General features: G+C 34.3%; 1 protein-coding gene across 8 annotated transcripts in view; it reads left to right on the plus strand.

The window, feature by feature from the left end:
* Window positions 1-27,766, plus strand: part of gphnb (gephyrin b) — a 90,662-nt gene that overhangs the window by 53,809 nt on the left and 9,087 nt on the right. For 4 of the 8 annotated variants that reach the window (XR_007926784.1, XM_051874662.1, XM_051874665.1 and 1 more), the window contains exons 9-19: window positions 8,770-8,811; window positions 11,121-11,195; window positions 16,704-16,766; window positions 20,628-20,670; window positions 21,536-21,673; window positions 23,562-23,654; window positions 24,363-24,418; window positions 24,516-24,635; window positions 25,911-25,969; window positions 26,047-26,200; window positions 26,825-26,946. Coding sequence is in view for 7 of the 8 variants with exons in the window: in XM_051874662.1 (XP_051730622.1) it covers window positions 8,770-8,811; window positions 11,121-11,195; window positions 16,704-16,766; window positions 20,628-20,670; window positions 21,536-21,673; window positions 23,562-23,654; window positions 24,363-24,418; window positions 24,516-24,635; window positions 25,911-25,969; window positions 26,047-26,200; window positions 26,825-26,946 (965 nt within the window). In the remaining variant the exon portion in view is untranslated. The remainder of the gene's footprint in view (window positions 1-8,769; window positions 8,812-11,120; window positions 11,196-16,703; window positions 16,767-20,627; window positions 20,671-21,535; window positions 21,674-23,561; window positions 23,655-24,362; window positions 24,419-24,515; window positions 24,636-25,910; window positions 25,970-26,046; window positions 26,201-26,824; window positions 26,947-27,766) is intronic. The other 4 variants (XM_051874668.1, XM_051874669.1, XM_051874663.1 and 1 more) reach the window with 3 other exon arrangements.

Here is a 27,766-nt window from a genome sequence, read left to right on the forward strand (position 1 = left end):
TAAAGTATAAATACAACATTAAAATGTCAACCATTGATGGTTTTGACAGCTAACAGTTCACCGGAAATGCCCAAGCTGGCTTAACGAAAACCAGAAAATAACCGTGCATATGGTCAATTTACATGACTTTCCCAGGTCTAGAAAATTATACTTTTTTCATATATCCAGGTTTTTAAAGACAGTGGGAACCCTGGTTCTTCCAAAAGGAAAATCATTTGTTGAGGGAGTGAACTAAAATAAAAAAAATAACATCTTGATTTTTTTTTTTTCTTGTTTCGACTTTTGTCTTATTTTGGCCACCTTGGAAATATGCTTGTGATAAATAGGTGGTAAATCACATGACATCTGTTTATAAACATATATGCACATTTGCATTTATACATTTGGCAGATGCTTTTATCCGAAGTGCCTTACATTGCATTCAAGCTGTAAATTGTTTTGTTTAAATTCGTGCATTCTCTAAGAATCGAACCCGTGACCTTGGTGTTGCTAGCGCCATGCTCTACTGTTTGAGCTGGAGCAGCATGACTAACTGCCCTCAACCCATCTGACTCAAGACTCTCACCCGAGCCGGGCGAGGAGCGCTCGTTCGTCAGCTCATATGTCACAATCATTTCTCGCCCCGCTGTGTGGATATGGAGGGTTGTCATGGGAGCGGGCGTTGCCATGGAGACTGTGCTATGCTCATATGAGTGAGAGAGTTTGTACAGGTATCAGTTTGGACAGAGATGCATAATTCTGTCATCATTTACTCACCTTCATGTCATTGCAAACCTGTATGACTTGCGTTCTCCGATGTTCATCCTGCTGTTTTCTATACATTGAAAGCATCTAGTGAACCCAAGCGGTTGAGATCCAAAAACTATAAAAAAAACATTACAAACGCAGTCCATATGACTTCTGTGCCAAATCGACAGCTTTGTGTCTATATATATATATATATATATATCACTAGAATATATCACTATATATACCGTCATTTAACTGATTTATAGCCGTCCTGATCACTAGCATATACTGAGACTCTCTCTCTGTCTCTCGATGTCACTTCCTGTCTTCTGTTCTCTCACAGTCACACACACACACACACACACACACACACACACACACAAAGATGATGATATGGCTGTGGCAGTTCACACACGTTATATAACACAGTTACATAACAGTGAGCCACTAACACATATACCAGTTCCTGTGATTATCTGCAAATGCAATTCTGCATCTAATTTGAATGCACAAGTAATTAGGCTGGATGATGGTTGCTCATCGTTAAGAATATATTGATTTAAACCTTCTATCCTCATTCTTAAGTCTTAAGATGGGCACTTAATGGAGTTATTTTCAAGTTTTATAAAAAATATTTTTGCATTTATAGCCTGCTGTTGATTACCGTATGATTTAGACTCATACCTCAGTTTGTATGAATGAATAAGAATGTATCATGCATCATAGATGTACACTACCATTCAAATTATTTTTTTAAACTTTTATTTCAGCAAGGATGCATTAAATTGATCAAAAGTGACAGTAAAAATAAAAGTAAAGGCATTATAGACATAACAGCATGATTTCTGTAAAGCTGCTTTGAAACAATGTGTATTGCAAAAAGTGCTATACAAATAAATTTGAGTTAATGCTACTGTTTTTAACATTGATAATAATCATAAATGTTTCTTGAGCAGCAAATCAGCATATCAGAATGATTTCTGAAGGATCATGTGACATTTCACACATCATGAAAATTCAGTTTTGATCACAGAAATAAAATATAAATTATATTAAAACAGAAAACAGTCATTTTGAATTGGAATAATATTTCACAATTTGTGACAAACTGTTTTTCACAAACTGTTTTTACTGTATTTTTGATCAAGTAAATCCTTGGTGAGCTTTCAAAAAAAAATATAAAATGTTAATAAAAAACTTTTGAATGGTAGTGTAAATAAACTTGATTGATTGCACTGTTTTTAAAGTATTTCCACATTTTTGCTGTTGATGAGATGTTTTAATTTAGTGCAATTAATTATAAAATTATGAAAATTAAATAAAAAATCTGAATCAAATATTCCAGCTGTGCAGTAGCTCCATTAATCCTGGTTTGCTCCATGTTGGACTGTGTCTACAGTTTGTGTTTCCAATGTTTTGGATGTCCAAACCTGTGTGTGCGTGCGTGCGTGTGTGTGTGTGCATGTGTGATTTTGTGGTTTTGTGATTTATGAGGACACAAATTTGTATAATGACATGGGTATTACACTGGTATTATGACGTAAACAGGTTTTATGAGGACATTTCATGAGTCCTGATATTTGAAATAGCTTTAAAAACATACTAAACAATGTTTTATTAAAAATGTGATGGGTAGGTTTAGGGGTAGTGTAGGGGGAGAGAATGTACAGTTTGTACAGTATAAAAACCATTACGCCTATGGAATGTCCTCACTTTGATAGCAAAACAAACGTGTGTGTGTGTGTGTGTGTGTGTGTGTGTGTGTGTGTGTGTGTGTGTGTGTGTGTGTGTGTGTGTGTGTGGTCCAGATAAATCCTACATGATGACAGTATCCGAAATCCTTGTCCTTGTGGGGAAATGTTTTGGTTGCCATAAAAAAATAAAATAAAATAAGAGATGTTTTTTGAAAAAGTTTTCTGTGGTGGTAGGTTTAGGGGTTAAAATGTACGGTTTGTAAAGTATAAAAACCATTATGTCTGTGTAATGTCCGCATAAAACATGAAAACCCAACTTCAAGTGTGTGTGTGTGCGTGCGTGCGTGCTTGTGTGTGTTCATTCTTCATTTCTCTTTTTGTACTGTTTCTTTCTCCTTCTCTTTATGTCCCTCTAATGCTTTTTTCAGTTTACAACTCTTGCCTGCTCTCTCTCTCTCTCTCTCTCTCTCTCTCTACTCCTCCTCCTCCTCTCTCCATCCATATGTGTGTGTGTGTACACTTCCTCTCTGTCAGTGTGTGTATGTGTGTGTGTGTGTGTGAGAGAGAGAGAGAGACAGATCTCAGTCTTCATGTAGATGATGGTAAGTCCTCACTCTTCCTCTGGTATTTCATGTTTTTTGAGTCAGAAGACACGTGTGTTTAGTATTATAATCCATTTGATATTTTAATAATCAGTCAAATAGGGTTAATTCTATAGGTGCTGGTATGTGTGAGTGATTTTGTGCATATTTTTTTATGGTGTGTGTGTGTGTGTGTATTTCACTATATTTGATAGAAAATATGAAAAATGACTGCACACATGAAACAAATTTGTTGCTCTGAGGTCTGCATTCATCAGTCCATCCATCTATCTTCTTGTTTTTTGGCTATATGATTTATAGAGATTTTAAATTTTGCCTAATAATTAGTATTTAGTCTTGGCAATTTGTCTGATGTGATATTGTCCAGTTGTGTGTAAATATTCATATTTTGTTCATTATATCATACTTTTGTGATATTCATCCCACAGTATGCGATGTACATCAGAAGATCAGATCATGTGTTCTTTCAGATGTTTGGCTGAATTATGAATATGTTTGATAACTCCCTAAAGCTGCTTTCAAATGCAGTCTGCCAAAAAATCTTGAGTTAGATAATAACTTGATGTTTTTTAGGATGTTTTGAGACTAGCAAATGCCTGCAGTGTATTGGCTGAAATGTATTATAGATTTTCAGATGAATTTGAATTTATGCTTTAATGAATGATTTAATATTATGGATATATATATTACATTATAATACATATATATATATAATTTATAATATGTAATATTATTATGTTGAACACATTCAGATACATGGTGCTCAACTGGAAATTATCGTAACAAAACTTTGCCACAGTTTTACCACAGTGCTAGTTTGAGGATATTGAGATTATAGACAGATATAAATGTGTAAAATGACTGTAACTCAGTCAGCTGATAATGACAGGCAGGCAACTGCTTATTTTAGCCCAATTCTGAAAGGAGAGTCTTGCTTGTTATGAAAATGTTTAAAGTTCATTTTTTTTAAGATCTTTAAAGAGGAATGGACAATTTAAAGTTTGCACCAGCACTGATATCTCAAACATTGTGGATCATGAACAGATATTAATGTTGCTTTAGTGAATCGTAGTGTCCACAGATGAAGTAGCTAAAGGCTTGTCTTTGGTGTAGTTTCACATCCTAATAGCTGCAGTACAGAAGGACCTACTAAAGCATTATTAAATACAGCATGGCAGAAAGCGCTTTGCTGTGCATTACAGTCTTGAGCAGATTGTGTGTGTCCTGTTGGCTGCCCTCGCTCCCTTCAGACGGGTCAAATCCGAGTCTCACAAGTGAGCCAGACATTTTATGAGGTTGTAAAGGAATATTTCTCTCAAAATGAAAATTCTGTTATCATTTACTTACCCTAATGTCATTCCAAACCGTGTGGAACACACTCCAAAAATATTTAGCCATAAATTTAAGATTTATCTCTTTTAATTGCATATAAATTTTCCATCCATTTGGATTACAGAGTTTTAACCAGCAGTGGACAGTAACAAAGTATTTTTACTTCATTATTATACTTAAAGGGTCATGAAACCAGTCATTTCTCATCACAGTGGGCGTGGTTTAGCTGTGGAATGGAGGGGGAAGATGGGAGACTGACAACACAGAACGACTTCAGACAGTTTTATTTCTCTCTCATTGAGTTAAAAGCATCAAAGCTTCCCACAAATGCACGCTGCAATTTACCATTACACACAACACAATATACACATGGTTTTGTAAGCTCACCGTAGACCATTACACATATACATACATATCCTGTGACGGCTATAATTTAATGCACAAATAAATGCACAGCCGTTCGCATTTGTACTCTGCAATGCATGAAAAATATATATGCTTATGCATCTTTAATAACTTTTGAGGCTTATTGGTAAAAATTATTTTATTGATTATTAGGCTTAAATGAAAATATTCTCACAGTGAGACTTGGTAACCACAGGTAAAACCATACATGGCTACTCACTACCACTGTCAAATGATATGATATGTTATATAGGCCTATAAAAAACGCCTAAATACAGGTACAAACTACACCTTAACAAAGACATGAATTATATATTCCCCTACCCACCTAATAAATATTGCAATATAAATGGCTATAACATAGTTTTCAATATAAATATTCCACATTTCCACAAACCATGTAATTTACTACAGTTCATTCATGGTAAATGTTTGTGAGGGTGGTGATTTTGAGTTTCTCATGTTTTCCTCATCAGTCTTGTTGGGAATGTTGGCTGTTTCATCCGATTTAAAACTAGTTTAATCATCGAGTGATTTGTAGTTTGTAACCGAGAGGTGTGTGTCGAATTGAAATGCTTCTCACTAGATGTTGCAACACTGTTTAATAATGGTGACCGGGAATAAACGCAGCTCCTTTAAGCTTTCATTCCATTATCCACTGGGCCGTGCTGCGTAGTTCAAAGTAAACTAGTGAAACACCTGAAAACAGCCCTACTTGTTCTGTATTTGTTGTTACTGACCGAGAAACAACTACAGATGATTCAGAGACAGAGCAGTCTGAACGAATCCAAATCGTTTCAGATCGTTATGCAAGCGCATTTGGCCAATTTACGGAAAAGAAAGTCAACAGAAATACGGGACACGCATAATAACTGCTGAAATGCCATGATATCTAACCAAATTTAGCCGCACCGCCAGGAAAAGAGGAGGAGGGAGATTGAGGTGCCGCAGGCCGGATGAAGATGATTGGCGGGCCGGATTTGGCCAGTTGACGAGCCCTGGTCTAACTAATTCTCTAATGACTGCTAGTTGACATGTAGTTGCAAAGTTAATTATAGTTAGTAGAACATCTAAAGTGAACTTTCAAAATAAAGTGTTATGCTTATATTTCAATCAGAATTGAAAAGTATCAATTCTTTGCTTTTTAGAGTATTCAAACTGACCTAATGAGAAAATGTATTTCACAAGAACAGACATTCCGACACGGTGGCCATTTTGTATGAACGAGGTGGCCATTTTGTATGAATTTGTACATTGGGATTTTTGTGAAATTTGTGTGATTTGTACCAAAGTATGTGGAAGGTCTAGCCCTAAACTAACCGGCACTGAAGTAGACTGTATAAAACAATGGACGTAGTGTCCGTGACGTCACCCGTAGTTTCTGAAGAACATATTTGAAGCCCAAAGTGGGCGGAGCCGGCCGTCGCCATCTTGGCAGCGCTTCACCGTGCATCACTCTCGCATAACCAAAAATGGGCAAAGAGGTGGGACATGGGTGGAGCTGAGACACCTGTCACTCAAGTGGCCACGCCCTTAATTATGCATAACTTTAAGGCTTAATATAATTTAAACGGATGAGTTATAAAAAAAATTCACCCCCCTCACAGTTGTCATGAAGGGCAAAATTAGCTATATAGACCAAAACCACTTTTTGTACCAGGCTGTAAACATATTTTTTTTCTGCTGTAAAGTTGGGCATTTTAACATGGGTGATCTATGGGATTGACTCCCTTTTGGAGCCTGTCTCTAGCAGCAAGTCGATTAATTGCAGTTTAAGTCACATCCGTGTTGGATTTAAGAGAGAGACCGGAAGGTTGCCGCTTGGAAAAAATACAAATGAGATTGTACGAATTCATATGAATTAACCACCAATTTTGTAAAATGCAAAATAGTTACGAATCACATGTTAGCAACATTTTAATCAGTTGGTGAAGCATTATTTGTGTTAAATCACCTTGAGAAAAGGTGATTTAACTGTTTTCTGTTTTCTGAGGACATTGCACATATAAAACTGTGTGCTGTACGCTGCGGTAAAAGCGCTGTGTGTGTTTGTGTGTGTGGCGATAAATAACTGTTGTAAAGATCATATCTGTAGTGCCTTGAGTTTCACTTGAACATTAAACTCGGGTGGGCTGCAGCCTGCAAGATATATTACTCCGTTCCTGGACCACAAGGACACCTTGCATGCGTGAACGTAAGATGCAGTGCTGATTTTATGGCAAAGGTGACAAAGCTCAATAAGTACCAAATGATTCTTGTCAGCGCTGGCAGGATTTTAAAGGTGCTGTATGTAATGTGCCTTTGACTGTACTAAAGCATAAAAATACCATCATATGTTTGCAGAGATTTTGTTCTTGTTACTCTGAAAACAATTCTACAGCCAGTTATTCTATTTTGAAATGTGCGTTCTGTGTCGGAATGTCTGTTTTTGTTTTGGTCTGTGTGACTCCGCCCACTGCCAATTTACCCAATAGCATTTCGAAACCCCGGGTTGCCAGGTGGAGGAAAACACAGCATATTGCAGCCATGAACGCAAGCAAAACGACTGGGTCAGAGATCACAGATTATGCCAGACCTAAAAAGCCTTGGTATCTCTATGACCAGAGGCATATTAAAGGCAGATACATTAGCTGATCAACTTATCAACTCGTCACCTTCCATTGTCTATTGCACTCGTTCCTGTTGTGTGTCTTCAATCTGGCAACCCGCGTGAGCCGGGAGAAACAACTCTGGGGACTGCGGTACCCATTTCAACCACTAGCTCCAGTCTTCAATGTCACATGATCCTCCAGAAATCATTCTAATATGCTGATTTGCTGCTCAAGAAACATTTCTGATTATTATCAATGTTGAAAACAGTTGTGCTGCTTAATATTTTTGTGGAAACTGTGATACATTATTTTTTAACAGAAAGTTCAATTAAAAACGTATTCATTTGAAAGCTTTTGTAACATTATAAATGTCTTTACTGTTACTTTTGATGCATTTAATGAATCCTCGTTGAATAGTATTAATTTCTTTTCTAAAAACCCCAACTTTTCAATGGTAGAATATATTGAGTATATGTGAAATCATTTTTGAATATCCCTGTGCACTCCCTGTACAAAAAATAGCTGTAAAAAAACTAAACAAATTTGCACAGTAAAATACCATTTTCCATTGAAACAGTAATATACTGTAAAAACAATGCATTCTGGGTAATATTATTTGTCATTTTTGAGAAAGTAACCTATAGGCTACTTTCTCAAAAATTACAAATATTACCCAGAATGCATTGGGGTTTTTTTTTGTTTTTACAGTATATGACTTCTGTATATTACAATGCATTCTGGGTAATATTATTTGTCGTTTTTGAGAAAGTATAGGGTACTTTCAGAATGCATTGTTTTTATGGTATATGTTTTTATGGTATATTACTGTATAAATTTGTTTCATTTTTTACAGCTATTTTTTAGAGTGAAATTTTCCCATAAATATTGACATTAATGTTGTTGTTTTGGGAAATGTGATCTTCAGTAATGTAGTTAACTGGATCATGGTAGTTTCAGCATGTTTTAGTTGCATAACAAAGTGTTTCACCCATCTTGTCATTTTTGCTGTATTTGTGTGTGTGCTTGTCCGTATGTGTCGTAAATCCAATATAAATTGGATTTAATGTGACCACATGTTTATCCCCAAGCTAACATCGAAATGGGATCACAAATGATTGTAAAAGAACTCCCAAAAAAAACAAAAAACAGATGAACTTGCATTCAAAATATTAAGCACAAATCCCAGATCGTGCCTGAAACACGCTCTATGCAAATACGCGAATGTAAACGCTGTGTTTGCGTAGTCTTTATCTCCATATCTGCTCTTTTTAAATGTCTTCTGTTCCCAGCTGCTTTGGCTTGCCGTGCTCAAGCAGTCCTCCGGGCCAGCAGGGGGCGGCAGTGTCTGTCTCAGCTTGGCTTTGCTGGCTCTTATATTTAATTGTCTTCTCTTTTCCCCCTTCTCGTGGCACCCAGGCGCGGCTCCCCTCCTCTTCATCCACCCTAAGCATTGCTGAGGTATTCCTGCATGCGTCTCGGGCCAGATCAGCATGGCAACAGCTCTCCTCCACCTCGACACGTTGCCATGTGACACGTTTCGTCCTGCCCGTGATGGCTGTTGCTTCCTGCTCTGCCTGAATCCCTTCCTGTCTTGTCATGCATGATTATCTCAAGTGCAACAGAGACGAAATGACTTTCAGTCATTTTTATGACAAATGTGGATGTTTGTCTTGGAGATTTTTTTTTGTTGTTGTTTTAAGTGTTTTTGACTTTTTGGTTTATCCATCATTTTTTCTTTAAAGAATTTTTTTATGCATTTTTAATGTTATTTTTTCTTCATCCATGAAACGCTTAAATGAATGTATGGCTGAGGGGTTATTGTTACCAGTGACAAAAGCCAATTAATTTATAATAATTTAGGATGATAGTTGGCCATTTGAGATTATCATAAATAAAACAGAGGTTAATCTACAGCAATTTGAAGTAGGCTGCATTGTATTTGCTAACACTAAATTGTATTATTTATATATCGACAATAAATCAGCCTAGATTTTCTGAAAAACCAGTATCAGTCGACAACTAGTCATTACCTCCGTAAACACACAAGATACTCTAAAAGTACAGCTTTTAATTTCTCTCTCAGCTATATTTTAGACATATTTTTCTTTACTTTATTCTTTAAAGAACATATTGGGGTCCACTTTTTTCACTCTGCTTGATCGAAAGAGTTTTTAATAGTTTTTAAAATACGTTTTATCCAATGATTCATCCATATAGCTTATATAGTATACTGTACAGCTTATATATTATATACTATATTGAGATGTTTTATTTAATATTTAGTTATTTAGTAATCAGTAAATTATTCATTTTTATAAAATTGTATTTGTGTGACAGCTATTAAAATGTTTATATTGGTGTTGTTTTTCCAGTAACAAATTGGTTTTTTGTTTTGTTTTTTATTAAAAACAAAAAAAAATTTAATGGCAAAAACACATTTTTTGTCCAATTGTATTGCAGATATCTTAAAAAAAAAAAAGAAGTAGCATCTGTTAAAATAGTTTAAATGTTGTCTTTTTTCCAGTAACAAATTAATTAAATTTTTTTTTTTTTTTTAAATTAAATTCATTATTTAAAATTTTTGGACAGATTTTATTCTATAGAAGCTTGTTTCCGCCACGAATATAAAAAAAATTAAAAGAAAATTGCGACATTTTATTTTGCAATTCAGACCTTTCGGACTTTTATTTTTATATAAACTCGCACTTGTGAGTAAAAAAAGTCAGAGTTGTGAGAAAAAAGATGCAAGAAAAATAATCAAAATTGTTAGATAAAAAGTCACAATTACCTTTTTTATTTTTTTTTTAGTGGCTTATAGATATCATTAAAAAAAAAACATAGATATTAAAAAAAACACTTTTTTTTTTTAGTAAATTTTAGTAAACTACACTTAATTTACTGTGTTTATCCAATTGATTTGCCCAATGTATTTGAATTGACAAAATAAAAAAAGTTATCTCAACTTTAGGGAGTAAGTAAAACTCAAAAAAAGCCCATGCAAAAAAAAAAAAGAAAAAGAGAAACAAAATATGAGTTGAGATTTTTAAGCTATTTTTATACATTTTTATACATTTGTATTAGCGTGACAGTACTTTAGCTATTTTAAATGTTGTCTTTTTCCAATAAAAATTATTTTTTATTATTTATTAAAAATAATTTTAAATTAAAAGAGAGATAAATATTGTTCATTTTCTATACATTTATAATGATATTGCTCTCTTTTATAGCTTCAATAAAGTTAGTTTACTTACTAATTTTAGTTATAATGTAGTAACTGCTCAAACAGGCAGCATAGATTCTGAACATCTTGTATCTTGACAATCTACAGTTTCAAAGTTGCTTCCCTAACAAGTGCTTTGAGAAGCTCAGTGTGAGTGTCGTTCACCATGGAAGTGATTTCTCCTTCTCCACGATTTCTTTTCTGTTGGTTTGTTCCTATTTATCACTCACAATTTACAGCATTAGATCAGTTGAGTTGGTTTTAACAGGGGTGAGTTTTCATTTTGTTCAGCTGGTCATATTGCACATCATTGCAGTGTTTTTATTACTGTGCGTCTTGTTGGAGAGAATTAGTGTTTCTGTGAGTGTGTTTGTGTCAGTGTTTGTGGCAGAGCATGCTCATAAATGTGTTTGATAGAATGCGGATTGATTCTGTATCTGTGCCTGTTGGATATGGAGAGGTTTGTGTGTGTGTGCGTGTGTGTGTGTGGGAAAGACAGGAGAGTGTGTGTGTTTAGGGTGAGTGACTATCCTGTGGCTTCCTCCAGGCGTCACGGCGAGAGTTCAGAGCACACCTGGATGAGGTCATCACACTCAAGTCAAGGTACTCTACCTTGGACCAGGTAAAGAGCTCATCTTTAATCATAGCTTGCCGAGACGAATAGAATGCGAGACGAATTTAGCCTGTAAAGCGTACGCTGAAAAATACACTGTAAAAAATACTCTTTTGAACTTAGAAATACAACAAAAATTATTTGAGTACGTTTTACTATTTCAGTCTTTCTACTTCAAAGTTTTATGTTTAATTCGATGTGTTTCTTTGCATTTGTTTGCGAAATTTACTAGCAGTTTCTCAGTAAAAATAGTTTCAAAGTAAATCCTACACCAGTGTTGTTTTGTACATAAATCAGCTACGATAACTGATTCACCATTGTTTACTAAAAACACAACAGAGTTTTCAATCGGTTAAAATATTTAGCTGTATTAGTCGACTACTAGTTACTCTGTTAAACACAGATTAGGAGCCTATATTTTACTGAGATGGTTTGTTATTTAGTACTCAGTTATTAGAATATAAAATTAAATTTATATATATATATATATATATATATATATATATATATATATAAATGTCTTTGACCCGTATACATATGCACACACACATATATTATGTAATCAAACTTTTATGTTAGATTCGATTAATCACGATTAATCGATTCGACAGCACTATATATAAATGATGCTAAACCACAAAACTCAACTAAAAAGGACATCACAGGTTAGCAAAATTTCTTTAAGCATATTTACGTACCATTATTTACCATCGTAACTACATTCTCCTCCAAAATACCATAGTTACTACAGTTAATATGTGTAACTTGCTATTAGCAACTTATCATTTACAAATAGAAAATAGAAGCAAGTTCAAGTTTTTTTAATCTGTCTACTACACTGTAAAATGTTTTTTCTAAGTTGTAAGTAAAACAAGTATTCTAATTTAAGACGTCATGCTTTAATTCAGTGTGTTACTTGCCGTTTCTTTGTAATTATTTGTAAAATTTACTTGCAGAGTAAATCCTACACCAAAGTTTTGCTGTGCAATGGAAAATTTTTCCATTAAAGTCACTGTTTTATCATGTTTGAAGGAGATTTAGTATGCATTCAGGATGATTTTACAGTAGAAACAATGGTATTTTGGTGGACACCATGGCTACTTAGCTAAATTCTTGTTGTGTTAAGATGAAGAGAAGCACATTGCACAGAGCACAGTGATGGCCATATGCTATATTAAAGCATGAATATTTTCACTTTTATATGATCTTTTAGAAGACACTGTAGTCAATAGTGGCTTAAAACAACCAAAGTGATTGCTCTGACACGCTCATTCACCTCCATTTCTTCTCTTTTTGTTTTACTCATGTGTGATGTTGTTTGTGTCGAGGATATAACAGTGTGTTTGCAGCAGTGTATGTGTGTTGGAGAGACTTTAATTATGTCTGTGTGCATGTGTGTGTAGCATTGTATTAGTCAGACTTGTTGTGTAACTTCCCTCAAAACAGTTCTGAGAATATTGCAGCGGAAAGATCCTCTTAAGCTACACTTACAACAGCAGCCATTGATAACATTACTATAAAACCTCAATGCTTGTAGAAAACATTTAGTTTCTGCTTTGCAAAACTCACAAGCTGTGTTCCAAAACCTAGTGAGTTGTCTACAAAGACAGCAATTTCCAAATACTTAATGAAATAGAACTGGAAGTGACTGATATGAGACACTACATAGGCAATGCATGAATATCAGTTTCAATTAGAGCTGCACGATTAATCGTTAAAAGATCGTGATCCTAATTCAAACACCCACGTGATCTTATTCCTAAAAGACAATGATTCAGCTCTGTCGATTAAACCTTCGACAAGTACGATCACAGCGATTCTTCAGGTCTGTGTTTGCGCTGCCACTGATCCAGAGAGAGCAGTTGTCATGTATAGGGATGAAACAGCTTCACAAACAGTCTTTTCAACCACATAAGATCATTATTTCTGTTTCAATAATTCAGATTATCACAGAAGTACTGGGATAAAAGTTTATAGTTCGGATATAAACACTGATGTCCACAATCAAATAGAGTAAATCACCTTTTGAAAGTAACTTGACGCTTCAAATAAAGATTGTATCAATTACATCGTTACACCAGTAGGTGGTGACAAGTGACTGTTAAAAAAATGTATTTGTCATTGAATTGTTTATTCAAGAGATTCGTTCAAAAGTGCTGATTCATCCAGGAAGTGTCTTTATGAGTGAGTCATTGAATCATTCATTCAATCCAATTTTTTTCATTCAAATTAATTAAATAGACTGCAGCAATTAACATTTTGTCAGAACCTGTAATAAATTAGATGTTATTTTGTTAATTTGTCAATTCAGAATCATGGGAGAACTGTGATCTCTCACCGTGTCCTAACCAGACGCCACGCAACGCCGCGACAAGCGATAAAAGGTATCTTTTCCACGTTAATCGCAGTTTTCGTCCTAACCAGCTGCAATGGCGACACGCGAATATTGTATTTTAGAAACGGTTTCTATTTCTCCGCGACGTCGCGGCTGGAACAGCAACACAAAGTATGGCAATGATAATATCAGGTACTGTTTATGTGCTTTATTTAATGTTAAAAGCGTCTAACGTGAGTTTGAATATCATTCTGTGTTCCCAGCTTTTTAGCTGTAATGAAATCAACACTGGCTAATTCACCTCAGATCTTGAAAATAAATAAATGGTCACAAGAACATTCAAACTGTCAGTGCGAACAAACAAGTGTATTCTATGACAAAGACTGGTTCGGTCACTCCGTATGTACTTTAAATAATGTTTAAATAGTGTAACATTTATGAATTTTACTATGTACTTGCCCATTTCATTGTGTCTGATGTGCTCTTGCCGTGAAAGCCCGCCCACACTCTCTTCTGACTGGCTGTGGTTTTTGATTGATTTTATCGCTTCTCATTGTCGGGTGTGGATAGTCAAATTGCTCGTCGCTGGAATCTTATCGCATCGCATCTGGTTAGGACACGGTGTCTGTTTAATAATAATAAAAAAGATTCTCAATTTGTCCAGAATCGTGCAGCTCTAATATCATTAGAGTTTAAATGGCATAGTTTAAGTCTGTTTTGGAATGTGCATGTGATTGTGTGTGTGAATTAAAGCACATGCTTGTGAGTAAATGTGCTTTCCCATGATGCCTCAGCACTTCAGGAGTGTGTTGAGTTCAGCTTCACTGTTAAAGATACTGCAGACTGTCAAAATGACAAGAGCTTGTGTCCTGTTTCAACCCCGTCACTGTCTCATTTAGGCGTCAGTACAGGCTCCATCATATGGTTTGGTCTTCTAACTGACATCAGTAGTATCACTAAAACCATCACTAATACTAACTAACCCACACAAACACTCCAGTTTTATTACATATACTCTTAAAAAGAAAGCTTCCAAAAGGGGGTTTTCACAGCAATGCCATTGAAGAACCATTTTTGGTTCCTCAAAGAACCTTTTAAGTGATCGGTTCTTAAAAGTTCTGAAGAACATTTTAAAAATCTGAAGAACCCTTTATCATTATAAAGAACCTTTTGTGGAATGGAAAAGTTTCATGGATGTTGAAGGTTCTTCATGGAACCATTGATTCCAATAAAGAACTTTTATTTTTAAGAGTGTTATTAACAGAAATTAAGTATTTGTCATGCATTTTTGTGAATATCTGTATTCACTCCACTCCACTCCATCCACCAACACAGGTGTCAAGCATAATTAACTCCTAGATTAAACATCTAAAGTCATGAAATTATTTATCAAGAATAAGGCCATGAAATTAATGTGATGGGACAATTCCAAAACACTTTCTTTTTTTCCGCTTAGAATCACAATACTGATCGTTCGATAATACAAAAACAACATGAGCTGAAAGATAATTAGATACCATGTGACATTACAAAAAAAAAATCTTATTTCTTTTAAATGTCTTTACACATCAGGTCACTACTCGTATTAATTATCCCACATCTAAGATATTTAGTGAGGGAATTCTAGCAAATTTTGAGTGAAAATTGTTTCAAAATTAAATCCTAAATTTTTTTTTTTTTTTTTTTTTTTTTTGCAGTGCATCCTATTTTTTTTTTTTCATTTAATATTTACACTCAGAAATACATTGCAATAATTAAAATTGGTGCTGCATGACATGTCACGTTGACTTTAAACTGGTTATTTCGTTCACTAAAGCTTTACTTTAAGGTGTCTGTGTTACTAATACTTTATATATTATTCTTGGCAATTTAAATGTAATTGTATATGAAATGTTCACTAACATCCTCTAGTTCAGGGGTTTTCAAACTGGGATCCGGGGCCTCAAGGGAGTCTAAAATAAATAAGTAATTAAATAAATTAGATTAAAATAAATAAATGAATTTAATAAAAAGGACCTATTATGCAAAATTCGCTTTTTAACATAATTATGTGTCGGCGGTGTGTGCACACAGCCACCCAATTATAGTAAAAATCCATCCATTCCGTTTGTTATTTTCCCCATAATTTAGAAACAGTGTCTCAAGATGCTATTTATCATTGTATCAGGCCCCGCCCACAACTGACGGCCCTATTAGCTTAGCTCCTCCCCTGAGTGAGCCGTACACCATCTGCCATGTTTATCTCCTCGCTAGATCATTTAACAGCAGCATTCAAGTAAGAAAAGTATTCTTATTAAAGCTACTAAAGTTATTCAGTCAAGAGGAGTGAGTGATTTTCTGTTTTTCTTTTGTTGTTTGATTCATTTTAACAGCATAGAGCAGCAGCTACTGTACATTTGGCTGCTTTCACTTTAATACGCAGATCTAAAATACACATGCGATTTCTTTCACAACTGTTTACGTTCACAGACATAACCAACTTGTGAACTTGATTTGTATTTGACGGATTTCTGTGCGCACGCTTCAGATGTAAATAATAAACTTTCATGATGACTAAGAACTGCATCTAAATAGTATCTGAGGCACGAGCTGTAAAGGCTCTGCCCGCTTCTGGAAAAGAGGGCGGGGATCAGCAGCTGATTTGCATTTAAAGATACACACACGAAAACAGCATGTTTTTGCTTCCACCCAAAAAGGGGCATTTACAGTATGATATAATAAATGATCTGTGGGGTATTTTGAGCTGAATATTCACAGACACATTCTGGGGACGCCAGAGACTTATATTGCATCTTATAAAAATGGGCATAAAAATGTGATTAATATAAATAAATAAAAATTACATCCACATTAAATAAATAAATAAATAAATAATACATTTAACAGTATATTACAATATGTAATAATGTAACATTAATTTTTCAGTGTATAAATTGGGTGTTTATAAAAGATAGAGCCCTTTTAAATTTTAGGATGGGGTCCCTCACACTAGTGTGATCATATCTGCGGGTCCATGGCATCTAAATGATTGAAAACCCCTGCTCTAGTTCTTCTGACACCTGAAAGTTAAATGTGACTTCTGTCTGTCTCTGTATCTTGAGTTTCCTGCCACTCTCAGTTTTCAGTTGGATTGTTTCTTCTGTTGCTTGTAACTGATGGACTGATGACTTTATCTCCGTAAGCTCCAGTGTAGGTTGGAGGTGCTTAAAGACGATCGTCGCGGCCATAGGACCTTCAGTTCTCGAGTAACTATCCCAGAACCATCAGCCCTTCACATGACAAACTCTCTCTTTGACTTCTTTTCTTTTGCTCGCCACTTTTTTGTGTCTTATTTTAAATCTTATTTTTCTTTTCTTTTTGTATATATGTTAAATATATGATACATGCCTTCATTAACTACATTATTTAACATTCACATTAGCTAGCCATGAACAATACTTCTACAGCGTGTTAATTTCTCCATTTACTAATACATATTTTTCAAATTAAAAGTCGTATCTGTTGACATTAGTTAATGCAGTGAACTAACATGAACAAACAATGAGCAATTGTATTTTTATTAACTAATATTAAAGGGATAGTTCTAAAATAAAAATTAAAGGGTTTGTTCATCCAAAAATGAAAACTACCCCATGATTTACTCACCTTCAAGCCATCCTAGGTGTATATGACTTTCTTCTTTCAGACGAATACAATCGGATATATATTTAAAAAATATCCAAGCTTTATAATGGCAGTGAATGGGGGCCCCGATTTTGAAGCCAAAAATAATGCATCTGTCCATCATAAAAGTAATCCACACAACTCCAAGGGGTTTATAAATGCCTTCTGAAGCGAAGCGATGCGTTTTTGCAAGAAAAATATCCATATTTAAAACTTTATAAACTAAAATAACTAGCTTCCGGCAGACAACCGTACGCATACTGCGCAAGTCGACTTGCGTCACAAGAGTAACTCCTGACGCGATGTATGACGCAGGACGTAGGAGTATCGTAAGCTTAGACGCCTCTCGCGGTTCAAACAAACAGGGCTGTGCAACAAACTCAAGCTCCTCTTCTCTTATATCAAAATCCTCCGTCATTTCTCTTTAAAAATTATCATTTTAGACTTCTAATTCATGACCCGTGTCTTGTTTTGCTCTTTCCTCTGCGCTTCCGCATTCGTCATGCGTCGGGTCGCCGCAAATCAATGAGTATGGCCGTCTGCCGGATGCTAGTTTTTATAGTTTATAAAGTTTTAAATATGGATAGTTTTCTTACAAAAACCCATCGTTACACTTTAGAAGGTCTTTATAAACCCCCTGGAGCAGTGTGGAGTACTTTAACGATGGATGGATGGATGGATGGATGGATGGATGGATGGATGGATGCACTTTTTTTTTTTTTTGCTTCAAAATCTCGCCCCCCCCCCCCCCCCTCTTCTTTCTTTTATGGACCACAAAATGAGGTCCATGAAAAAAGGAGGTCTATTTTTTAAAAATGTCCTGCTTGTCCATATAATGACAGTGAATAGCGACCAGCATCAAGCTTTTTAAAAAAAAAAAAAAAAAAAAAAGATGCAAAAGTATCACAGAAAGTGACACGTGCCGTATATTCCAAGTTTTCTGGACATATACGACAGGGTTTAGTGAAAAACAAACCGAAATTTAATGTATCATTTAACGAAATTCCTGACTTTGTCCATTGGTCTTCTGTGCATTTCATTAAATAATACATTGAGTTTTGGTTTGTTTTTCACCAAACCCTATCCCAGAACACTTGAAATATACAACACGTGTTACATAGGATCATTCTGTGATACATTTGCATCTTTTTTAAAAAGCTTGTTGCCGGTCACTATAACGAATGAGACATTTTAAAAAGAAATCTCCTTTTGTGTACCATAAAAGAAAGTGATGACTTAATTTGCATTTTAGGGTGAACTATTATTAAACGCTCATAGTTCATGCATTAACTACGGAAGAGGATTAGGGCCAAGCAATAATAAAAAAATAAAACCTTCTCAAGATTAAAGTCATTATAATGCGAGATTCAACTCGTTAAATTTCGAGAAAAAAGTCGAAATACAATGTTGAGAATAAAATCATTACATTTTGAGAATAAAGTTGTTGTGTTTCTGAAAAAAACTCCTTAAATTTTAAGAAAAAAAGTTAAAATAAAATGTTGACAATAAGAAGTTTGAGAATAAAGTCGTGTTTTGAGAAAAAACTCGTTAAATTTCGACTTTTTTCTTGACACTTACGTTTTTTTCTTGAAACAACTTTATTCTCAAATTTGAATGTTTATTCTCAACGTTTTATTTAGACTTTTTTTTCTCGAAACGCAACAACTTTATTCTCGATATTTGCTCATTTTATTCTCAACGTTGTATTTCGACCTTTTTTCTCAAAATTTAACGAGTTTAATCTCGCATTATAATGACTTTAATCTCAAGAAGGTTTTTATTTTTTATTATTACTTGGCCCTAATCCTCTTCCATAATTAAATGCTGTTAACAAATGAGACCTTATCGTAAAGTTTTACCGTAGTCGCATAAAATGGTGATTTTAGCCTGAAAAGTGCCTGTTATTGAACCTGTATAATGCACAGCCACAAACAAACAAGTCAGATTACTGGAACCCCTGAACATTTCTATCTGTTTGTTCACTTTTTTTTCAGAAGCTATTGTGTTTTGGGAGTTTTGCTGACATCATCATCTTTTGATTTATTATTCCCTCGCTGCGTTTTGCTCTTTCAGCTGTTCTGTGCGTCTCTCTCACATGTTTCATGAGCTGTGTGGCGTTCTGGGTCTTACGCTCTCGTAATTGTCTTTCTCTCCTCCTCTGGTTCTTCAGTCGCTCTTCACTAGACGGTGTCTGCTTCTCCTCGGGCAGCAGTAGTTCTTCAGGAACATATCACTCCATCATCCTCTCTCTTTCTTACTGTAGAGCACTAGACAGTCTATTAGATCTTTCCTGGCACTGATTATAGGGTGCTTTTCACAAGTACAGTCATCACAAACGCCAGGAACGACCACTCCAGCTCAGGAGGGTCGTGCAACATGTTGAGGTTACAGAGAGGATGACGTTTTTAAAAGAAAAGAAAGTATGAATGAAAAGAGAAAGAAAATGGGTTCTATTTAGAACTCCAGGGTTCTTGACTCAATTTTAAAGAACTCTTAATGATTCCATAATACTTTCATGTTTAATGAGTTATTTCCATTTTTTTCTAGTGATAAAGTGTGTTTATGAGCTGCTTAATTCATAAAATTAAAATTAAAATTCATTAAAATTAAAAATTATTTATACCCAAATTAACCTTTTCTTCTAAGAGTGGCAGATTTACAATTTTTTATCATGGAAATAGGGAAGATTCAGTCTTTTTAAAATCAGATGAAGTTTGATGTTATTACGTCTCTTATCTCTAATATTTCTTGTCTGAATCTCGCTACCGTTCAAAAGTTTGGGGTCAGTAAAATTTTTTTTTTTGAAAGAAGTTGTTTTATTCAGCGAGGATGCATTAAATTGATCAAAAGGGACAGTAAAGATTTTATAATGTTAGAAAAATAATTTTATTGTAAATAAATGCTGTTCTTTTTAACTGTCTATTCATTAAATCATGAGTGTTCGGAATTATATTTGGAATCCTGAGTTTCCACAAAAACTGAAATGTTTCTCGAGCATCAAATGAGCATATTCTGAAGGATCATGTGACACTGAAGACTGAAGTAATGATGCTGAAAATTCAGCTTTGAATCACAGGAATAAATTATATTTTAACATATATTCAAATAGAAAACAGTTATTTTAAATTGTAATAATATTTCACAATTTTTACTGTATTTTTGATCAAATAAACGCAGCCTTGGTGAGCAGAAGAGACTTCTTTCAAAAACATCTTCCTGACCCCAAACATTTAAACGGTGATTTGCTCTGTCTGTTTCTCCTCATTACATCCCAGAATTCTCAGCTCCATGTTTGTCTCTGAGTTTCATAATGACAGCAGCATCACATCGCTTACTGTTTTCTGGGGTTTTTATAGCAAACATCTCATAAAAGCTCCATGAAAACACAGAGAATTTAAATATTAACTTTTTTCTGTCTTTCTTTCCTTCTTTTCTTTTTTCAGGTGCAGTCACGATGCAGCAGCAAAGAAAATATCTTACGAGCAAGTAGGTTTAAAATTTGCAAAATGACTGTTGAGTCTGCGTGTGATTATGAAATATTCAGTATCACTGTGTGCTTTTCCAGTCTGTGTCTATGACCCTCGGTAAGTGTTTTAGTTGTCAAGCTTGATAAATATGCCAATATTTTGTATCAGCAGTTAATTTGGTCGATTAATATCACAAGACAGACTTTTGACAGCATACAGTCTGGTTTCTTTATGTGTGAACAAATGATAATAATGGGATGAAACTTATATAAATTCACTATTTTTTTTATATTATTAATAATATTTATGGGGTGAGGCTACTATAAGTGCAAATAGAAAAAAAATTTTTTTTAGATGTTTAGATTTGCAATTAGTCTTTAATTAGTCTTTGCAATTAATCAATTAAGTACTATTTGCACCTCCCTGTGTTTTAGTACAATGTAAGTATGAGTTGTAAATCAAACAGATTTTTTTAGTACAAGAAAATACAATTTCAGTTTAATCTTTAATTCAATGTGTTACTTCAATTTTTTGTAAATTTACTAGCAATTTTTGAGTGAAAATTGTCTCTACACCAATTTTTTCAGTGCATATTATAAAACAGTATGCAATAATAATATCATATTCAGTGTTTATAATCATATTTATTAAAAAGGACAGGCTATTTGTATTTAGATAGATAAAATAAATTAGAATGATTAAATAGACACTCCATAAATATTATGTAAAAAAAACATTCAATCCATTTCAGTGTTTTCTGTGTGTTATTTATTATCATCTATGCATCAATACAGCCTCTTTATCTAGATATCTGCATCAGACACTGAAAGTTGAGCATTACTTGTGTATATATGATGTGTTTAGGATTGCGTGTGTATTTGTAGGTCATAGTGCGGTGGACATCACCAAAGTGGCTCGGAGACACCGTATGTCTCCATTCCCTCTCACCTCTATGGATAAAGCCTTCATCACTGTGCTGGAGATGACCGCAGTTCTGGGCACTGAGATCATTAACTACAGAGGTACACACACACACACAAGTGTTTCAGACCATCAGCTCGGGTTGTTGTGATGGATTTTTGTCTTTTTCTGTCTAATTTATGTCTTTCTTCTTCTTACACTAACAAAAAAATACCAAAAAGCACCATCATGGTATTATACTATCTGATAGTGTCACCAAAGTATCTTTTGTAATTAGTTTTTCTCTGATCCCCTTTTTAGTGATTTAATTTTTAATTTAAATTTTAATTCATCCTTTTAGCTTGCTATCATTAATTCAAGTGCTATTAAACCATTCAAGCGTGACAAGGCGCAAAAAAAAAAAGAACCTAAATCTGTACTGGCACGCTGTCTGTCTGTGAATCTCCTGTCCGTGTGACAAACACACACAACTGAAAGCCTCTTCAGACAGCATTGAAAGCTGCTTCAGACACAAAATTATGCCAAAATGCCCTCTCTGTCGGGTATCCCGCTAAGCACAGTCTTAAATGAGTTAAATAAAGTCTTAAATGATCGTTAAGAGTTGAGAGGACATCAGATGTGTGTCAGATCCGCGTCATGTGCGTCAGATCTTAAAGTGACAGCAGCCTAAAAAACCTGTCAATAATGGTCCTGTCCCAAATGGCACACTTCTATGCACTTTCGGTCTTGTGGACTTACAATGGCTTCCGCGTGCACGTGTCCGTTAAGTCCACGAGACCGTAGGGTGTCCCATTTGTCAATTTTAGGCTTCAAAAGGGTGCTCGCGAGCTCCCCCTTTGCTGAGCCCGCACTTCTTCCCGACAGTCAAAGCGACGTTACGTCACGAAAGTGCGGACTCGTAGGAAGGCCGTGAGTGTTTAGGGTGCCATTTGGGACAGGGCCAATGTTAATCCAAGAACAAACAGACAAAGAGAAAACTTTTGTAGCTTTAATAAGTATTAATTTATATTTAATTTATAGTTAATGCAGTGAAGACTGTGAAGTGTTTGATAACTTTATTCAATTTCTGTATATTTCCTACCTGTTAGATCAAATATTTAAAAAATGCTGTCTTTATGTTGTTTCTACATTAATTTTGGAGATTAAATGTTAAATTGTTACAATAAAAAAGATATTAAAAACTTTAATGTTGGGTGTGATTAATCACGATTAATTAGAGAAAATGTGCGATTAAGTAGTTACTTTTTTAATCGATTGACAGCACTAATTATATTATATTATATTATATTATATTATATATTATATTATCGTGCCCTATCGTGTATATTATATGGTCTCAGTTCACTTCACTTCACAAAGCGTTTAGAGATAGACTGTAAACACTGTTTACACTGTAAAAAAAAAAAAAAAAAAATACCGTAAATATACAGACTTTGGAAGTAAAAATGAACAGTGAAAGCTAATATTTACAGTGAAAAAACATAAACTGATATTCCCACAATTCCCTGTGTGACACTTTACATTTGATGGTGTTTTTTTGTGGCTCTCGTTCCACAATTAACAATTATGGCTCTCTGAAAAACTGATTGGTTAATCACAGCAGTCTACAATCAAATAATAAGTTAGAATGACACTAAAATGTACAATTGACAGTTTTCCCATGCAGGATAAATGATTTTCCTGCATTGCTGTGCTAATTTCATTCTCTCTAATTTCATGTTTCCATCTGGTCGATTAGGATCACAAGACAGACTTCTGACAGCAGCATATGTGAATAAATGTCTATAATGGGACAAAACAGAAATCAAGAGAAGTCAGCATCTAAAATGCACTAAATTTAAATTTTTTACAGATTTATTTTTATTTTACTTGTTTATTTTGATGGGTAAATATTAGGTTGTCCCTTATGTACTTTTAAAAGGCCTGTTTTGCATGCATATTATTTGCAAGTTAACACACTTCTTGTTCTTCATGTTGTTGTTCTCGTAGACGGCATGGGTCGAGTTCTGGCTCAGGACGTTTATGCCAAAGACAACCTGCCTCCATTCCCAGCCTCCGTTAAAGACGGCTACGCTGTAAGAGGTGAGAACCCACATGACTGGATGAGTGAATCGGTTAACCGGCGCTCTGACAGACCTGGTTAACTCACGCTCTAGTGCTCGCGTCAGGACGGCATATCGAAAGCATTGCTCACGTCTCCTAGAGAGCGACGCTCAAAATGTCTCTCAGGGGATGAATGTTAAATGCTTCATTCATTTCTAATGGACTTTGTGCTGGATGGGATTTTCCCTCTTAAAAATGTCATAACAAGAACTTATGCAGCGTAAACTTAAGCATTTGAGGATTTCGCATTAATTGGATATTTATGAGCTTATGAGAAGTTACTGACAGTCTGTAAACACATTTGTCTGCTGGACGAAACTCAATGTAGGCCGCATTATGACAGCTTTCTGGTGTGAGATTCTCCAGCTTTGTTGTTGTTGAGCAACCGAAGCATGAGCTGTTAAAGCTCCGCCCTCTTCTGGAAAGGGGGCCGGCAGCAGCAGCTCATTTGCATTTAAAGTGACACACACAAAAACTGTGTGTTTTTGCTCACAGCCAAATAGGTGCAAATTTGACAAGCTATAATAGATGATCTGTGGGGTATTTTCAGCTGAAACTTCACAAACAGATTCTGGAGACACCAGAGATATTACATCTTGTGAAAAGGGGGATTATAGGTCCTCTTTATGGTTCTATATAGAAGCTTTTCTTCTAAGAGTGTACGGTGTTGTCTCTGTGTCCTGACAGCGGCTGATGGTCCTGGTGACAGATTTATTATCGGCGAGTCTCAGGCCGGAGAGCAGGTGAGAAAACGTCTCAAATGTAAGATACGATTTGAGAAATCCACCTTCAGATGTGAGGAAAGTTATCCATATGAACTGCTGTGATGTGTGTTTCCAGCCCACACACACCGTGATGCCGGGTCAGGTGATGCGGGTGACGACAGGCGCTCCTATTCCATGCGGAGCAGATGCTGTGGTTCAAGTAGAAGATACTGAACTCCTGAGAGAGTCTGAAGACGTGAGTTACAGCCTTTTATAAACCATGATTATACATCATTGAATCATTTTCATTTATTTATATACATTACCTTTCAATGTTTGGGGGCGGTAAGATTTTTTAATGTTTGAAAGAAGTCTCTTCTGCTCACCAAGGCTGCATTTATCTGATCAAAAATAAAGTGAAATATTATTAGGATTAAAAATAACTGTGAATAGATTTTAAAATGTAATTTATTCCTGTGATCAAAGCTGAATTTTCAGCATCATTACTCCAGTCTCCAGTGTCACATGATCCTTCAGAAATCATTCTGATATGATGATTTGCTGCTCAAGAAATATTTCTAGTTATTATCAATGTTGAAAACAGTTGAGCAGCTTCATATTTTTCTGGAAACTGTGATATATTTCAATTTTTAGGATTCTTTTAGCAATAGAAATTTGAAAGAAATATTATATTTATATTTATTTGAAATAGAATCATTTTGTAACATTATAAATGTCTTTAGTGTCACTTTTGATCAATTTAATGCATCCTTACTGAATAAAAGTATTTTATTCCTTCCTGAAGAGAGTAAAATAAATCTTCTGAAGGTTATTGTGGTCATTTAATATGAATATATGGTTTATAATATAATAACAATATATTTATATTTAAATATATATATTTATATATATATATATATATATATATATATATATATATATATATATATATAATATTTATAAATGTATTAAATATATTTATATTTAAATATATTGTAATATATATATATATATATATATATATATATTTTATATATATTTATTTATTTATTTATTTATTTATTTATTTTTTTACCTATTTTCTACTCAAAATCTGAGGTAAAGTCTTAGGTAAATAATTGGCCAGACATAGCTATCCACTAATAATGTGAAAATATTTCAGTCTACCCATAATTACCATCTCGGCTATCAATTATTCCTTATTTCTTTAAGAGTTATTTGTCTCTTCCAGGGTTATTATCACTGAAACTAAAATTAAAACCATTACAAAAAAAATCTTTTCTTACTTGAAATAAAATAAATGTTATCTGAAATAAAATAAAATATACAAAAACTTAAACATATTTTATTTCAGCTAGTGGCCAAGGCAACATTTCACAAAAATGAATAAAGACTATTTAAAAAAACAACACCACATTTACTAAAACTTTAACTGAAATTAAAAATATTACAATAAAATCTAACTCCAAATATGAATAAAAACTATAATGATACTAAAATAACACTGTTCCCATCTAAATTCATTCGTCAGGGCACAGAAGAGCTGGAGGTGAGGATTCTGGTTCAAGCGCGTCCAGGTCAAGACATCAGGTGAGCAGCTGTGAGCGGATCTCAGCGTGTCTGTGTGTGTCTCACGTGTGTCTGAAAGAGTCTGTCGTGTTCTGCAGGCCCATCGGTCATGACATTAAGCGAGGCGAATGCGTGTTGGCCAAAGGCACTCATATGGGCCCGTCTGAAATCGGTCTGCTGGCCACGGTGGGCGTCACGGAGGTGGAAGTGCAGAAGTTTCCCGTCGTGGCTGTGATGTCTACAGGAAACGAGGTGACGTTACGACACACGCTGTTTCTTCCAGTCAGCAATGAGATCAAATGTGGACATTTGATGAAGACTCACACTTCAGATGTTTATATAATATATATCCAACTTTATATATAGAGCTGTGTGATAAAACAGTTGACATTTTGTAACAATATAAACAATCACAGAGATTTGCTATGCATTATGTGAGTGTGCTGTATGAAACTGATGAAAATTTCCATGATGCCAAAGTCAGAGATGTCAATTTGAACTCAGCATAAGGATTTTAGGATGAGGGAGTTGTACACTTGTTATTGTAATGCATTGTGGGATTGAATGTGTGCACTCGATAACGTCCACTATGGTTTCGGACACCACTAAAAATGGCTGTCCCCACAAATAGTGCCCTATTTAAGGGTATAGGGGGCAATTTCGGACACAGCCAATAACAGCCAATCAGAATCCATCCTGCTTTAAAGAGCTTGAGAATTTAAAGCAACAGACGACAAAACTGCAGCATGCACTTTTAATAAACAGAACAACATCCGCTGCTGTGGACGCTGATATAGTTATCGTTGTAGTTATTGTTCTTAGTGTGAACGGGCCTTTATTGCTGACTTACTAAGCAGTAAACTGTCTTCTCTTCAGCTGCTGAACCCAGAGGATGATTTACATCCCGGTAAGATCAGAGACTCGAATCGCTCTACGCTGCTGGCCACCATTCAGGAGCACGGATACCCGACCATCAACCTGGGCATCGTGGGAGACAAGTGAGCATCTTTTACCCTACTATACGGAAATATAAATCATTGTGTGCCAGATTTTGGTAATGGTAACCATTACCTTGGTGTCCTACAGCCCTTTATACTTTAACACTTTAACTGGATCGAAATTAAATAGAAAAACTCCAAAAAGTAGACTTGGATGCCATTTTATTTTATTTTATTTTATTTTATTTTATTTTTTTTATTTTATTTTATTTTATTTTTATTTTATTTTATTTTATTATTTTATTTTATTATTTTATTTTATTTATTATTTTTTATTTTAATCATTTATTTTTATTTTTTATTTTATTTCATTTTATTTTTTTAAAAAAGTAATGAAGTAATAGAAATAATAATTAATAGAAATTAGTACAATTGAATAGAAAAACTCCAAAAAGTAAACTTGGATTTTATTTTATTTTATTTTATTTTAATCATTTCTTTTTATTTTTTATTTTTTATTTTATTTCATTTAATTTTTTAAAAAAAGTAATGGAGTAATAGAAATAATAATTAATAGAAATTAATCAAAAAATAAATAGTAATATATTTTATTACTCTCCACTTCAACTGGATCGAAATTGAATATAAAAACTCCTTTTTTATTTTATTTTATTTTATCATTTCTTTTTATTTTTTTATTTTATTTTATTTCATTTTATTTTTATTTTTTTTAAAAAGTAATGAAGTAAAAGAGATAATAATTAATAGAAATTAGTAGAATTGAATAGAAAAACTCCAAAAAGTAGACTTGGATTTTATTTTATTTTATTTTATTTTATTTTATTTTATTTTTAGTTTGATTTTTAGAAAAGTAATAGAA

The sequence above is a fragment of the Ctenopharyngodon idella genome, chromosome 20 (genome assembly GCF_019924925.1).
Source record: "Ctenopharyngodon idella isolate HZGC_01 chromosome 20, HZGC01, whole genome shotgun sequence".
Taxonomy (NCBI): domain Eukaryota; kingdom Metazoa; phylum Chordata; class Actinopteri; order Cypriniformes; family Xenocyprididae; genus Ctenopharyngodon; species Ctenopharyngodon idella.